This window comes from Bos grunniens, chromosome 22 (genome assembly GCF_055505025.1).
Source record: "Bos grunniens cultivar Pamir isolate PY7600 chromosome 22, Bosgru_T2T1.0, whole genome shotgun sequence".
Taxonomy (NCBI): domain Eukaryota; kingdom Metazoa; phylum Chordata; class Mammalia; order Artiodactyla; family Bovidae; genus Bos; species Bos grunniens.
The window spans coordinates 52,350,601-52,367,718 of NC_141186.1; the positions used below are offsets into that span (position 1 = coordinate 52,350,601).

At 36.6% G+C, this 17,118-nt stretch overlaps 1 protein-coding gene across 1 annotated transcript in view; it reads left to right on the forward strand.

Annotated features, from left to right (window-relative positions):
- SMARCC1 (SWI/SNF related BAF chromatin remodeling complex subunit C1) overlaps window positions 1–17,118 on the forward strand; it is a 125,630-nt gene that overhangs the window by 8,806 nt on the left and 99,706 nt on the right. Inside the window, exons 2-5 of the mRNA XM_086368291.1 lie at window positions 189–308; window positions 7,988–8,073; window positions 12,219–12,300; window positions 13,380–13,472. Coding sequence (XP_086224417.1) covers window positions 189–308; window positions 7,988–8,073; window positions 12,219–12,300; window positions 13,380–13,472 — 381 coding nt within the window. The remainder of the gene's footprint in view (window positions 1–188; window positions 309–7,987; window positions 8,074–12,218; window positions 12,301–13,379; window positions 13,473–17,118) is intronic.

The following is a 17,118-nucleotide window of genomic DNA, read 5'->3' on the forward strand; positions in this document are numbered from 1 at the left end:
CTTAAAATCTGTTCCCTAAAAGGATGTGTTATTTATCCAGCCCACTGCCCCCAATATTTGTTTATAGAAGTGTCTCAGACACTTAAAAATCTGCCACTGGGCCAGTGCTTAGGTACTAGGAAGTAAACTAATAACATTATCTTCTGCACAGTTGTCCCAGTTTTTGAGTCTCTGTCTTTATCTTGCAGTATGTTCACACAGATGCTCCTACCAATAAAACACTGGCTGGACTGGTGGTACAGCTTCTTCAGTTCCAGGAAGATGCCTTTGGGAAGCATGTCACCAACCCGGCCTTCACCAAGCTCCCGGTAAGTACATCAGCTTCTCACACTGGGACAGCTTCTGTTTCTGTACTCTTGAGTGGAGCCTACAGCTCTTTATTTTGCTGGTGCTATTGTACAGAATAGGGAAAAGGAGGAATCTCTACAGAAGTTTTGCTGTAGAATGTTACTGCTTTTGAACTATAGGAAGCATCTCTTTCAGGAGTCATTTAACATTGGCGTTAGACATCACAATATTTACTACCTAGACTTATCTGTTAACATTTTACTATGTTGTAATTTCTTTGTTGCCTTTACTAAGTCTTTCCCTTTTTTTTCTCCTGATTCAGTTCTTGTGGCTAGAATGCTGTTTTGTGGAATTTCTTTTATTTTGTACATGAGATTCTTAGCTTATGTGAGAATATGATTCTGTTCCCCTTGAAGTTGGTATTTTGACTAGAGCTTTAGACTTGGTGTAGATATTGGTCATGTTTTATTCTTTTTTAAATTTGTAGGTTTTGTTCTTTCTTAAACATTTGATTTTATACAGAAAAATCTGATACTATCTGTTGATTTCTCCCTTTTTCATACTGATCTTTAAAATTAATAAATATTTCTAGTTCTCGTAAGTCATGGTCTGAAAACTCAGTTACGTTTCTTTACCTCTGGGAACATTTGGTCTATTAGTCTTCTCTGCTTGTCTGTATTTCTTTATATTTCTGAACTCTGATTGTACAAATACTAGATTTCTGGGAACTACCTGTCGTATACTTTTCCTGTAATTTTTGTCTTCCAATTCTCTGGTTTGGGTTTTTGTAGTTTCCAGTCTGCTATTTGTTGCCACTACTGAATTTATTATTGGTAGACTTTTTTTTAAATCTAAAAAGCTTCTGGTTTGTGTGTTCTTATTTCATCATTAACCTTTTTGTTTTAATAACTCACTGATCTCTCAGATATAAATAGGACTAAAAAATATTATTTTACTGACCTTGGAATAAATCTGTCTGCTTCGCTTATGATATTTTTGCCACCCAGACATTTATTTTCATTAAGTCAAATAAATGGATGTGGTTTTATGAATCATGTTAGGATTCTTTCTCCACTCATAGGTGATAAAGGGTTTCAGCCATGCATTCTTCTATTATTTGTATGGTGTGGGTTTTTTCATGTAACTCCCTATCCATCTAGAATTTATCTTGGTATTCATTGTGAGCAGTGGATCCAGTTTTATCTTCTTCCATATGATCACCTGGTTAACCCAACAACATTTATTCAAGGGTACTGCCTACCCCCACTGATTTGAGTTTAGCAAAAATTAAGCATTTGAGTCCGTGCTAAGCTCTGAGAATTCAAGGAGTAATGCAGTGTATTGTTTGTCCTCAGGGGGCTTACTTACTCTCTTCTTTGAGCTGGATAAATAGAGCCTTTGGTCTCAGGAGATGTTTTCCCAGGGAAAGGACATTTGAACTGAGTCCTGAAAGAAAGATGAGATTTTCAAGCAATGAGAGCAATATGTAAAACCCTAAAGGCCTTAGAAAATTTTGGCACTTTAATGTGGTTTCAGATAGTTCAACAGGGTTAGAACGGTAGGCAGAGAGATGGGCCAGAATCAGTCGTAAAAGGATAGAAGTGTGGCTTTTATCTTGAAAGTGATTGGGAACCAGAACAAGGGGGAGAGTAGAGGTGGCTTAATCAATTTTGGGTTTTATAATAATCCTGCAGGCTTTGATATGAAGAATGATTTGGAAGCCTTGAGATTGGAGGCTTTAAAATCTCCTTCTCCATGAAGAAGCTGCTCTCATAATCCAAGTGAGCTATAGTCAGAATAGAAAGTTGAAATAGTGAGAGGGGGTTTTTTGTGGGGATTTTTGTTTGTTTGTTTTGGTGGGAGGATGGGTTGTGGGGCTAAAATAAGAAAGAATTGCCTGGGATGACTGCACTGAGCAGATTCCTTTAGCACTAAGGTGAAAGCGAGAGTGCAAAAGCAGGTTCCTGGAGAAAGGTACTCAGTTTAGTCTGTTTGAAGTTAGCTTTCCTGTAGGGCATCTCTGATTTTGAAATCCTGAAGGTGGTTAGAAATGAGATTTGGAGTTTTAGAGAAAACGTTGAATTAGAGGAAGACATTTGAGAGTTACAGGGTGCTGGTTGAATTCACATTTGTAGAGCAAGAGCATTCCTTCTGTTTTAATTATTTTTTAGTTACTCTTTAAAATACCTACTTTTTTACATGTAATTTAAGTTAGATAGTATATTAGCATTGTAGTAAATACATGTATATAATTTATAAATACATGTTTAGATATTGGAGGTACTTAATGGGAGCTATTCAGCTGAATAATGAGCATATTTTCTGTACTATGGCAGATTGAGGGTTTGGGGGTAACCTTTATAAGCTTAAAATTAATTGAAAGTAAACATTTGCAAGAATAGTGTAAAGAACTTTCATTTTCCTTCATTTAGAATCCCCAGTTTTTAGCATTTTGCCACATTTGCTTCCTTACTCTGTTTTTCTCTACATGTTTGTGCATATTCTGAATCATCTGAGAATTCCATGTTCCTTTACCTCCAAATACTTGAGTGTTTATTTCCTGTTCTTTTACGTTATCAACTAGATTAGAATGATCAAATCAGGAACTGGTTGAAGTTTTTATCATTTAAAACACTATAATATAATACGCATTCAGTTCAATTCAGTTCAGTCGCCTCAGTCGTGTCCGACTCTTTGCGACCCCATGAATCACAGGACTCCAGGCCTCCCTGTCCATCACCAACTCCCGGAGTTCACTCAGACTCATGTCCATCGAGTCAATGATGCCATCCAGCCATCTCATCCTCTGTCGTCCCCTTCTCCTCCTGCCCCCAATCCCTCCCAGCATCAGAGTCTTTTCCAATGAGTCAACTCTTCACATGAGGTGGCCAAAGTACTAGAGTTTCAGCTTTAGCATCATTCCTTCCAAAGAAATCCCAGGGCTGATCTCCTTCAGAATGGACTGGTTGGATCTCCTTGCAGGCCAAGGGACTCTCAAGAGTCTTCTCCAACACCACAGTTCAAAAGCATCAATTCTTCGGCGCTCAGCCTTCTTCACAGTCCAACTCTCACATCCATACATGACCACAGGAAAAACCATAGCCTTGACTAGACGGACCTTTGTTGGCAAAGTAATGTCTCTGCTTTTCAATATGCTGTCTAGGTTGGTCATAACTTTCCTTCCAAGGAGTAAGCATCTTTTAATTTCATGGCTGCAGTCGCCATCTGCAGTGATTTTGGAGCCCCCAAAAATAAAGTCTGACACTGTTTCCCCATCTATTTTCCATGAAGTGATGGGACCGGATGCCGTGATCTTCGTTTTCTGAATGTTGAGCTTTAAGCCAACTTTTTCACTCTCCACTTATGTATAGTTTATATTTTATCAGGTATAAAATCATTTAGAATAAAATTTACATGTAGCATTACATGAAGTATTTTATGTAAGGTGATTTACATTATATTGGTATTCCTAATTAGGGTTATATGAGTGTCTTAAAAAGTAGTGTTTACAGGATGGTTTATTTGGGGAATATTAAACTCTTGGGAACTAATCCATTATAGTTTTTCTGAATTTTAAAAGATTTTAAAGAGAATATTTTTAGACATAAGCTGTACTTAGAAATAATTCATGGTTTAGTGCTAGAGGAACCAGATTTACTTCTTTTTCTTTCCAAATAGTGTTTAGCTTGTTCCCAAAGGAAAGGGATTGATACAATAAAGTGTAATGGTGTAAAGCAAAACTGAAGGAGAGAGACAGTAAAGCAGACAATGTTTCAGTGAAACATGTAAGTTATTTACCTTAAACGTTTTTTTTTTCCTGAATGAGTAGTACTGGTGTAAGAGTTCACTATTTGGGCTGTTTTTTTTTTTTTTAATCAAACTAGAACTTGTTATTTACTAACTTCCTAAGTCATATTAAGGGCTTCTCTGGTGGCTCACATGGTAAAGAATCTGTCAGCAGTGCAGGAGACCTGGGTTCAATCCCTGGGTTGGGATGATCCCCTGGAGGAGAAAATGGCAACCCACTCCAGTATTCTTGTTTGGGAAATCCACAGGACAGAGGAGAGCCTGGTGGGTCCTAGTCCATGGAGTCTCAAAGAGTTGGACATGACTGAGTGACTTTCATGTCACTTCACTAAGTCATATTGGATATTAAACAGCTGGCTCAACATAGGATATGTTCTATCTAATGCGGAGAAATTAGAAAGATTTAGGGGGGAAAAGGTGCTTTGTAAGGCTCAAAATATATTGCACAGACAAACATGATATGAATTGAAACAGAAGTGTTTTTTTACCTCCACAAGTAAAATTTCTTGTTATTCCATAATTCTTCAAGGCTTTTAGTACATATGCATACGTAACACAAACATAATTGTAACACGAAAAACTAGTTGATTTTGCATTCTGCTTTTTTATTTATGTTTTTTATTTTTTTAAATTGTATTAAAGTATAGTTGATTTACAGTGTTATGTTAGGTTTAAAGCATAATGATTCAGTTATACATATATATACAGTTATACATATATACATATATCCATTCTCTTCTGGATTCTTTTCCCATATAGGTTATTACAGAATATTGAGTAGAGTTCCCTGTGCTATAGTAAGCTCTCTTTGGTTATCTGTTTTTAAGTTCATTTATATCATTTAAAAAATGTAGATTTGACATATTAGTGATATCATGATATTTGTTTCTCTGTGTCTGACTTATTTTACTTAGTATGCTAATTTCTAAGTCTGTCCATGTTGCTTCAAATGGCATGATTTTCTTCCTTTTTATAGCTGAGTAAAATTCTGCTGTATATGTACCACATCTTTATCCATCCCTCTGTTGATTGACATTTAGGTTGCTTCCACGTCCTGGCTATTGTTAATAGTGCTGCAGTGAAAATTGGGGTGATGTATCTTTTCAAATTATGGTTTTCTTTGAATATATGCTCAGGAGTGGGATTGCTCAATCATATGGTAGTTTTATTTTTAGTTTAAGAAACCTCCTTACTATTCTCAATAGTGGCTACCCCAGCTTACATTTCCATCAATAGTATAGGAGGATTCCTTTCTCTCCACACCCTCTCCAGCATTTATTATTTGTAACGTTTTTGAGGACGGCCATTCTAACCAGCTTGAGGTGATACCTCATTGTAGTTTTGATTTGTTGTTCAGTCACTAAGTTGTGTCCAACACTTTGTGACCCCATGGACTGCAGCACGCCAGGCTTCTCTATCTTCACTATCTCCCAGAGTTTGCTCAAACTCATGTCCATTGAGTCAGTGATGTAATTCAACCATCTCATCCTCTGTCAACCCCTTCTCCTCCGGTGCTCAATCTTTCCCAGCATCCGGGTCTTTTTTAGTGAACCAGCTCTTCGCATCAGGAGGCCAAAGTATTGGAGCTTTAGCTTCAGCATCATTGCTTGATTTGATTTGCATTTCTTTTAATAATTAGCGATCTTCATTTTCCTGTCACCCGTTTGTATGTCTTCTTTGGAGAAATGTCTATTTAGATCTTCTGCCCATTTTTTTCTTTTATCGGATTGTTGGTTTGTTGTTTTTTAAACAGCTGTGTAAGCTTTTTGTCTATTTTGGAAATTAATCCCTTGTTTGAGTTGCATCATTTGTAAATATTTTCTCCCATTCTGTTGGTTGTCTTTTTATTTTGTTTATGGTTTTCTTTGCTGTGCAAAAACTTTTAAGTTTAATTAGGTCCCATTTGTTAATTTTTTTCCCGTTTGTCTGTTTTTGTTCCCATTACTCTAGGAGATGGATCAAAAAAACATTGCTGTGATTTATGTCAAAGAGCATTCTGCCTATGTTTTCTTCTAGGAGTTTTATAATAACTGGTGTTACATTTAAGTCTTTAATGGATTCTTAGTTTATTTTTGTATATGATGTTAGAGAATGTTCTAATTTTATTCTTTTACATGTAGCTGTCCAGTTTTCCCAGCACCACTTATTAAAGAGACTGTCTTTTCTCCATTGTATATTCTTTCCTCCTTTGTCACAGATTAATTGACCGTAAGTGCGTTAGTTTGTCTTTTGGGCTTTCTTTCCTGTTCTGTTGATCTGTGTGTCTGTTTTGGGGCCAGCACTATACTGTTACAATTACTGTGGCTTCATAGTATAATCTGAAGTCAGGGACTGTGATCCCTCCAGCTCTGTTCTTCTTTCTCAAGATTATTTTGTCTGTTTAAGGTCTTTTGTTTTTCCATACAAGTAAAAAATTTTTTTGTTCCAGTTCTGTGAAAAACATCATTGGTAATTTGATAGGGATTTCATTGAAGCTAGATTGCCTTGGGTAGTGATGTCGTTTTGACAATACTGAGAACATGGTATATCTTTTCATCTGCTGGTGTCATCTTTAATTTCTTTTGTTAGCATCTTACAGTTTTCAGAGTACAAGTTTTTTGCCTCTTTAGGTAGGTTTATTCTTGGGTATTTTACTCTTTTGTTATGATGGTAAGTTGGGTTGTTTCCTTAATTTCTCTTTCTGATCTTTTGTTGTTAATATATAAAATGCAACAGATTTCTATATATTAATTTTGCATTCTGCACCTTTTCCAAATTCATTGATGAGCTCTAGTAGTTTTCTGGTAGTGTCTTTAGGATTTTCTATGTATAGTATCATGTCATCTGAAGATAGTTTTATTTCTTACTTTCCAATTTGGATTCCTTTTATTTGTTTTCCTTCTCTGACTGCTATGTCTAGGACTTCCAAGACTATGTTGAAGAAGAGTGGTATCAGTGGGTATCCTTGTCTTGTTCCTGATCTTTAAAGGAATGCTTTCAGTTTTTTTTTTACTGAAATGCTTTCAGTTTTTATTGAGTATGATCTTAGCTGTGGGTTTGTCATGTATGGCCTTTATTATGTTGAGATATGTTCCCTTTGTGCCCACTTTCTGGAGAATGGTTTTTTTTTTTTTTTTTTAATCATAAATGGATGTTGGATTTTATCAAAAGCTTTTTTTGCATCTGTTGGGATGATAATATGATTTCTTCAGTTTGTTATTGTGTATTTATGGATATTGAAAAACCTTCGCTTATTTCTGAGGTAAATCCCATTTGATTATGGTGTGTATGATCTTCTTAATGTACTGTTGGATTCGGTTTGCTTGTGTTTTGTTGAGGATTTTTGCGTCTATGTTCATTGGTGAAGTTGGCTTGATATTTCTTATTATACATTTTAAAATTTGAATTTTATTTAGTTTTTTAAATTGAAATTTACCAGTGGAGTTAGTAGTATATCATTAATTTGTCCATTAATGTTTTGTGCTGAAAAAATTTGATGTATCTTTTGTAAGTCTTTTTTTTCATAGACTGTTTACTTAAAACTAGAAACATTTTTTTTGTGCCTCAATTTGTTCCAAAAAAGTAAGGAAGTTATTGAATTAGGAGTAGTTTATAATTTTGAGTTTATTGAGTTTATATAAAGCTTAGACTTCCCGGGTGGCTTAGTGGTAAAGAATCCAACTGTTAAGGCAGGTTCAATCCCTGGCTTTAGAAGATCCTCTTTAGAAGGAAATAGCAATCCACTCCAGTATACTTGCCTTGGAAATCCCATGAACAGAGGAGCGTGCTACTGCCCATGGGGTTGCAAGGAGTCAGACACAAATGAGCTAGCACTTACGTAAAAAGCTTAGAGTTCAGACAGGAGTAATTGTCAGAAGTTTTTTTCTCATGTGTAACTTGTATCATCTTTTAGGCAAAATGTTTCATGGATTTCAAAGCTGGAGGCACCTTGTGTCACATTCTTGGGGCTGCTTACAAATACAAAAATGAACAGGGATGGTAAGTCTTTTTATTTATTTGCATGTTTTGCTGTGATGTGTGTAACTTTTCCAACGTTAAACCTGTTACTCCTTGATATAGCATTATAGAATTCTATCAGCATATTATGATTAATATCCCAAAGTACGTTGTCTTTTATCTAGGGCCCTAATTTACTTTTGTGCCCACAACCAAGAAAAATATCAAACAACTGTTACATTTATTATGTAGGATATTTTTCATATACGGTCGCATGTAGATAATAGATGGATGTACATTATTAGCACATTGGAAGGTAGGCTCACTATGAAATACATAAATGTTTATTATAAACTTACAATGTGCTGAAAGATAACAGTTTTAAGTGTTCTGTGGACTTCCAAGTAAGAGTCATCCAGCTTGCCCCCCTCGGAACACAAAAGGAGTCTGGCTCAGAGGGGTGCAGGTGGTCATGAGGGCAGTGATGGAACTAGGAAGGGAATTCCTGGTGGTTTTTTTCCTACAGTTTTGCTTTTCCTTTTACTCTTTCTTTTCTCCTTTCTCTGTCTTTCTCGGTGCTTTCCTCCTTTTCTTTCTTGAACTCTTGGGTTTTCTCCATCTCAGGATGGGAAGTTCAGCTGTTAGGACTACTGAGTGTTTAATGATGATGGTTCTGTTTCAAGGATAAGGGTGAGGTTAGGGATTAGGAGGGCGCTGAAGTGTATTGAAGTTGTTTGGTGGTTTTAGTTGTGTTGTACGGTTTATAATCTTAGCATCTTTCCAGGAGAATATTCATGTAATTTGTGTCTTTTAACGTAAAAAGTAAGCTAATCCAATACCTTATGATTGAGAAATGCCAGTAAGTATTTGCATCAGTAATCAGGAAAAGTTTATAAGTAAATGACTTATTTATGGTAAGTGGAAAGAGATACAGACATATATCTTATTTACTAGAACTTTATGTGTATGAATGGGTATTTAATAGATATTATTTGATTGATTAAATGAGCATGAGAGTTTGTTGTCATCAGAGCTAGCTTCCTGTTTTTCAGTTCTCTTTGCAGCTCTGGTGTTGTGCTCTCACTAGAGTATTCCTTGGTTTGTTGATAGGATTGACAGCATGTCTGGGGACTCATACATGTTTTGTGTCTGCACTCTAGATCACAGTTGGAACTCTTTCCTTTGTTGATTTTCTTGTTCAGCTTGTGTCTCCCAAGTCCAGCCTGGACTCTTGAGGGCAGAGTCTCAAAGTGAAATGACTTCCTAAGTCATTATGAAACTTGCTTATTTAGTGTATCAATACAATGAAATATTTTTATCTGAAAAGATTTCAGGTGGTTTAGAAGGCTACATGAAATAAATCATCTATGGCTTAAATATCAGGCCAACAAAGAAGTAAAGGATAGAGTTACAGACTTTTTAAGAGGAGTGAAGAATAATAATTTTTCCAAATCTTCTCAGATTGTAGCAGAATTATCCTCTTTCAAGTACAATTATAAACCAGTTGCAGTACACACCTTCCCCTGTCTCCTGTGATTTACACACTTGCAATGAGTGGATCTCTTATGTTCCAACAGTGCATATCTTAACTGTCCACCCAGTTGGGCACTTGAATAGTGGCTTGTCATCTTGATTCTGCTGCTGACTCAGATGAGATCATAAGGAATTAAGATACTCAGGTTGAAATAACATGAAACATAATACAAACAATTGGCAAATTTTCAAACAAAATTGTACTGATTTATTGTCCAACCAGAATGTATTAACAGTGTACCTTTTCCCCTTTCACTGGCCAGCAGTTGTATTTATTTGTATTACCTCCATCTTTTCATCCAAGTAATTTGTGATAGATTTGAAAAAGGTTTTATAATTTTAGTTTAATTTACATTTCCCTTTTGGGCAGGTTTGAGCATCTTTGCATAATTTAAAAAGTAAAGTTTAAATACTCTTGGTAATTTAAAAATAAGTCAGATAAAATATTTCAAGTAAAGGTTATACTGTATTTACCTGTTTTGTTCAGTTTTTCTTAATATTCATATATGTACTTTTGCTTACTTATACTGTAGATTCAGAAAAGCGTTAATGTGCCATGTTATCAAATTACTGTTTGGCAAGCCATTTTGGTTTATTATTATGGAAAATATAAATTATACATAAAAGAAGAAAGACTAATACAGTGAACTATTTCTAGTCATGCATCTTCTGCTTTATAGAATTTCATCTGTAAATACTTCTGTGTATTTATTTCTAAAATTAGATTTTAAAGGTTTTCTTGGCAGTCCAGTGGTTAAGACTTTGCACTCCCAATGCAGGGGTCATGGTTCAGTCCCTGGTTGAGGAATTAAGATCCTGCATGCTGCATGGCATGATCAAAAAAATTTAGATTTTTTTTTTTAATTTTTAGATTTTAAGAAAGCATGATAACAGTACCATTATCACAGCCAAGAAAATTATCAGTACTTTTTCAATATTGTTAAATACTATCTACTTAGTGCTTGTTTCCCTGATAATCTCACAAATATTTTTTATATTTTGTTTTAAACAGTATCCAAACAAGATTCATACACTACAGTTGGTTCATATGACTCTTTTAAGTCTCTTTTTAAAATAATTTTTAAAATGTTTGGCTCTTCTGGGTCTTTGTTGCTGTGTGGGCTTTTCTCTAGTTGCAGAGAGCATGGGCTACTCTCTAGCTGTGGCACACAGCTCTAGAGCACGGGCCCAGTAGTTGTGATGCATGGGCTTAGTTGTTCCTCAGCATGTGGGATCTTCATGGACCAGGGATTGAACCATGTCTCCCTCATTGGCCTTGAATTCTTCACCACTGAACCACCAGGGAAGCCTGATTCTTAAGCCTCTTAGAACATTTCTGATTTTCTTTCTTACTCTTTCTTCTTCTTTTCCTGAAAAAACTACATTAAAAAAAATAACAGGTTGTCTTGTAGAATTGTATTATGTCCTTGTTGTTCAGCCACTCAGTCATGTCCGACTCATTCCGATCCCCTGGACTGTGGCACGTCAGGCCTCCCTATTCTTCACTATGCCCCAGAGTTTGCTCAGACTCGTGTCGATTGAGGTGATGATGCCATCCAACCATCTCATCCTCTGTTGCCCCCTTTTCCTCCTGAAGAAAAGGCTTTATCCCAACCAAAGTGTTTAGGAGAAAGCAATAGAATGGGAAAGACTAGAGGTCTCTTGAGGAAAATTAGTGATACTGAGGGAAAGATGGGCACAATAAAGGACAGAAGCAGTATGGACCTAACAGAAACAGAAGATTCTAAGAAGAGGTGGCAAGAATACACAGAAGAACTATACAAAAAAGATCTTCATGACCCAGATAACCACGATGGTGTGATCACTCGCCTAGAGCCAGACATCCTGGATGTGAAGTCAAGTGGGCCTTAGGAATCATCACTGTGAACAAAGCTAGTGGAGGTGATGGAATTCCAGACCCTGATGCTGGGAAAGATTGAAGGTGGGAGGAGAAGGGGATGACAGAGGATGAAATGGTTGGATGGCATCACCGACTCAATGAACATGAGTGTGAGCAAGCTCCAGGAGTTGGTGATGGACAGGGAAGCCTGGCATGCTGCAGTCCATGGGATCGCAAAGAGTCGGACGTGACTGAGCTGACTGAACTGAATCTCTGGAAATGACTAAGAATAGGTAAAAATAACAGTAACATGTTATTCTTGGGTACTTAGATAAAGAAACATTCGGGAAGGAGTTGAAGTGTAGGTAAATAGATGAATTTTACCACATTTGGGACAGTAGTGGGCTCTAAGAGCATTATAGACACTCTTGACTTTGAACAGATAACTTTTAAGCATATATAAAGTAGACACTTTCCGTATACTTGGAGAATGGTATAGTAGTTCACTGCCTTTGGATCTGTGGATTACTTTTTTATATATGATGTAAAATATCTTAGATCTACAGAAAACAGGGGACGCTTCTTGAATTGGGTAGTTCATTTTGACTGGAGTAGATTGAATATCATTAAATGTAATGTTTTATGACTGTGTTGACATTGATTTCTCATACTGCCAAGAAAATATGTTATACATTTTGTAGAGTGCTATTTTAATATCCAGATCTTTTGAGCTCACTTGTATTGGGTACTAAAACCAAGTTTTCACTTTTGTTTAAAGTCGGAGGCAAATTAACTAATGATTTTTTGCTTACAGGCGGAGGTTTGATCTGCAGAACCCATCCCGAATGGATCGTAATGTTGAAATGTTTATGAACATTGAAAAAACATTGCTTCAGGTAACTCAGAAAATTTGATTGTTAAAACTTTTTTTCTTTAATATGCTTTTAATTCTAAGATTGGCTTTATTCTAGCTCAAAGATCAAAGGGAGAAAAGTTTCCTGAAATCTATTATTGTATTATTTTTATGAGTTTTGGGGATTAGAGCTATAAGGTATGACTATGTCATTTACAGAATATTTTTCTTAAACATGGTAGATAATTCATAATATTTTCTTTAGTAATTTCACTAATCCATTATTTAGATCTTTCATATTTAATGTGAACATTCTTTCATCCTAGTAGTCATTTGTTTATACAGTCATTTTCTTTGGATTTGTTTCATGGCTGTACCATAAATAGAAATCTTATTTCCCCAACTAGATTATAACTTGGAGAAGAGAACACTTAATTTTCTTCTTTTCTTTCTTAGTGTTTTTACTAATAAGTACTTTTTAATAATCACTGAATTAACCTTCGTGGGGAGAGGGGACTGACAATTCTGCTGGGTATTATCATTAATTTAATTCCTGAAACTTTTCTCATGGGCCCTTAACTAAGAGAAATAACTGAGCAGTTTCTGTATCTTGTCTAATTTTTGGTGATGGTTTGGGGAGTTAATATGCATGTTTTAATCGTTGCTATTCATAAGATTAGAAATGGGGGGAAAGAGCTATAATTCAGTTTTTATATTTTAAGTAAATTAAATGATGAAGCAAATTGGGCATCCCTCCCCATGTACCCCCCTCTACCCTCCACCCCCCAGGTTAGGTGAAAATGCTACATGAGACTTAGACTCTCGAGTCCAGGTAAAATTGACTAGGATTAATTTATCAATATAATACCTTAATGAAAAGTATAATGAATTTCTGTAGGTCATGAGTCTTAGCAGTTTTTTCATCAGTGAATGGCATTAAGTAGCCTGCTGAACACTTAGGTTTTGTATTGAAATAAGGCTTTTACATGCTACAGCAAAGTATGTCTTCCTATTTTAAGCAGTTTGGCTTTGAGTGCCAACTTTTGTCATTAAGGTAAATGCATAAGTAATGTGACATTATTTCAAAACTAAGAATTTGGAAATGTTTTCTTTTTCCCTCAGAGCAATTGTCTGGCCAGACCCAACATCTACCTCATTCCAGACATTGATCTGAAGTTGGCTAACAAATTGAAAGATATAATCAAACGACATCAGGTAATATACATGATCACTTCAGAAACATTGTGTATATAGAATTCTTGTGAATCTCAGCTATAAATTATATCTTTTGATTTCTATATATATATGCATAAAGTGAAAGTTCCTCTCTTTGGGTTAGTCCCAAGTTTTCTTCTCTCTCCCCTTGCCTTCAATTCTTAGCCTAGAATAGCATTTTCCCACTAGCATTATTGAGATATAATTGATACATAACATTATAAATTTAAGGTATCCAATGTGATGATTTGATACATGGCTGTTTCCTGGAGTAGCATTTAATAAAGCCATTGGTGTGGATTCATAACAGTCTTACAATGAAATATGTCTTTTTAGAGTTAAAGAGACCAGTGTACTGTGCATCCCTGTAATTACAAAGTCAAACAGTGAGAGCTGGTGACACGGTTATTGGTAGGAAGAGATCGAAGATTACTTCAAGTAAACCTGCCTCTCTCCCATTATATGTATTGTATTTATATTTGTAGAGTTGAAAAAATGACTGGAAGATTCTGTTTTCTCTACAAACTTCCTTCTCTTGGTTTACATGTACCAGTGCTATCTTCTCACATCTTCACTTCCTTTCTCTAACTTTATTGTGGTGAAGACCTTGGGTATTTATGCATGTATAGGTCTGTGACTACATATGTGGCTAAACTGTAAGCAAATCTTTGTCATGGTAAACTAGCTGAGGACACTCAAGATAATTTTTTGAAGCAACATCACTTGAATGACAAAGTTTTACCATATGTTAGAGTTGGTTGAGAAACCTCATGAAATAGATGTTTTGTTTTTTTTTTTCCTGCTGCAAGAGAAATTGCTGGTTGAATTATATTTTAGCATTTATTAAAGTTATCTTCTAAGTTTTCAAAGCAAATATTGCTAATACTGCTTTTTTAAAAATTTTTATTAGAGTATAATTGTTTTACAGTGTTGTGTTCAGTTCAGTTCAGTTCAGTCGCTCAGTCGTGTCCGACTCTTTGTGACCCCATGAATCGCAGCATGCCAGGCCTCCCTGTCCATCACCAACTCCTGGAGTTCATTCAGACTCACGTCCATTGAGTCAGTGATGCCATCCAGCCATCTCATCCTCTGTCGTCCCCTTCTCCTCCTGCCCCCAATCCCTCCCAGCATCAGAGTCTTTTCCAATGAGTCAACTCTTCACATGAGGTGGCCAAAGTACTGGAGTTTCAGCTTTAGCATCATTCCTTCCAAAGAAATCCCAGGGCTGATCTCCTTCAGAATGGACTGGTTGGATGTCCTTGCAGTCCAAGGCACAGTTCAAAAGCATCAGTTCTTCGGCGCTCAGCCTTCTTCACAGTCCAACTCTCACATCCATACATGACCACCAGAAAAACCATAGCCTTGACTAGCTGGACCTTTGTTGGCAAAGTAATGTCTCTGCTTTTGAATATGCTATCTAGGTTGGTCATAACTTTCCTTCAAGGAGTAAGCATCTTTTAATTTCATGGCTGCAGTCACCATTTGCAGTGATTTTTGAGCCCCCAAAAGTAAACTCTGACACTTTCCATTGTTTGCCCATCTATTTCCCATGAAGTGATGGGACCGGCTGCCATGATCTTCAGAAGTTTTCTGAATGTTGAGCTTTAAGCCAACTTTTTCACTCTCCTCTTTCACTTTCATCAAGAGGCTTTTTAGTTCCTCTTCACTTTCTGCCATAAGGGTGGTGTCATCTGCATATCTGAGGTTATTGATATTTCTCCCGGCAATCTTGATTCCAGCTTGTGTTTCTTCCAGTCCAGCGTTTCTCATGATGTACTCTGCATGTAAGTTAAATAAGCAGGGTGACAATATACAGCCTTGACGTACTCCTTTTCCTATCTGGAACCAGTCTGTTGTTCCATGTCCAGTTCTAACTGTTGCTTCCTGACCTGCATACAGATTTCTCAAGAGGCAGGTCAGGTGGTCTGGTATTCCCATCTCTTTCAGAATTTCCCACAGTTTATTGTGATCCACACAGTCAAAGGCTTTGGCATAGTCAATAAAGCAGAAATAGATGTTTTTCTGGAACTCTCATGCTTTTTCCATGATCCAGCGGATGTTGGCAATTTGATCTCTGGTTCCTCTGCCTTTTCTAAAACCAGCTTGAAATGTTGTGTTAGTTTCTGCTATATAGCAGAGTGAATCAGATTTACATATACATGATATTGTTGTTTACTTGCTAAGTTGTGTCTGACTCTGTGACTCCATGGACTGTAACCCACTACACTCCCCTGTCCATGGAATATCCCAGGCAAGAATACTAGAGTGGGTTTGTCATTTCCTCCTCCAGGGGATCTTCCCAACCCAGAGATTGAACCTGTGTCTACTGCATTGGCAGGTGGATTCTTTACTGCTGAGCCACTAGGGAAGCCCACATATACATGTATCCCCTGTTTTTTAGATTTCCTTACCATTTAGATCACCACAGAGCTGAAAATGACCACCTATATTTTCTTTTTTAATTTTTTGGCTGCACTGTGCAGCATGCAGGATCTTAGTTCCCCAACCAAGTTGTCAAACCTGTGCCCCCTGCAGTGGAAGCACAGTCTCTTAACCAGTGGACCGCCAGGGAAACCCCTCTGATATTGTACTTCTAAAAATTGGAAATTTAGTATAGTCTTTTTCTTACCTATAACATCTGTACAAAAGAGAAGAGTGATAGGATTGTGGCTTTAAATCAAGCAGTCTGAAGTGGAATTGTTTTTGTTTTTAACTATTATTATGACTTTGAACAAGTCACTTAACCTTTTTTCTTTTAGATTCTTTATTGGAGTGACCGTCAAATGTAGCTTAATTACAGGTGGAATGTTAGAGGGCATAAATGGAACAAGTTAACCAGTGGGTTTCTGCTTTCAAGCTAAAATTATATACTCTTATTGCTCTGAAATCATCCTGGGAAAAGTTTATATATTTTCCTGCAATTTAATACTGAACATTTAGGTGTCATAGTTCTTAGGAAATCTGACTCAGTGATTGTTTTCTAAGGATAACCTCCAGAAAGATAAAAAGAGCTTCCTGGTTTCAAGATCCCTTCCCTAACATTCTATGAAAGTAATAATAAGATCAGATGATCAGGCCTTTGCTCAAGCATTCAAAATGCACTAATAACTCTATTGATTGATCACTTACAGTGTGCCTCTCACTGTTGTTAGCTCATTGTGTCTATTAACCTAGTCCTAACAAAATTATTGTAAAACACATTTTATTGTTACCACTTTATTTCACAGAAGACACTGAAGCACAAAAACATGACAAGCACATGACTTGTCCCATGTCATGTTAAGTAGTACATGGTAGAGCTAGGGTACAAACCCAGGCCTCTCTGATGGACTCTGGAGGCCAGAGTCCTCAATAGTGTGCTCTTCTGACTGCTGCCTCACACATTAGATGTTGACATTCCCTTTTTAACCTTTCCTCTGGCTGTTAGAAGTGTGCTCTAATACTTCTGGTGATTGTGAATTCTTTGCCTTCTTTGGTAGCTATTTCATCTTTACATGGGTCAGTGGTAAAGAATCTGCCTGCCAATGCAGGAGACGCAGGTTTGATCCGTGGGCCAGGAAGATCCCCTGGGGTAGGAAATGGCAACCCACTCCAGTATTCTTGTCCAGAAAGTTCCATAGAGAGAGGAGCCCAGTGGCCTACAGTC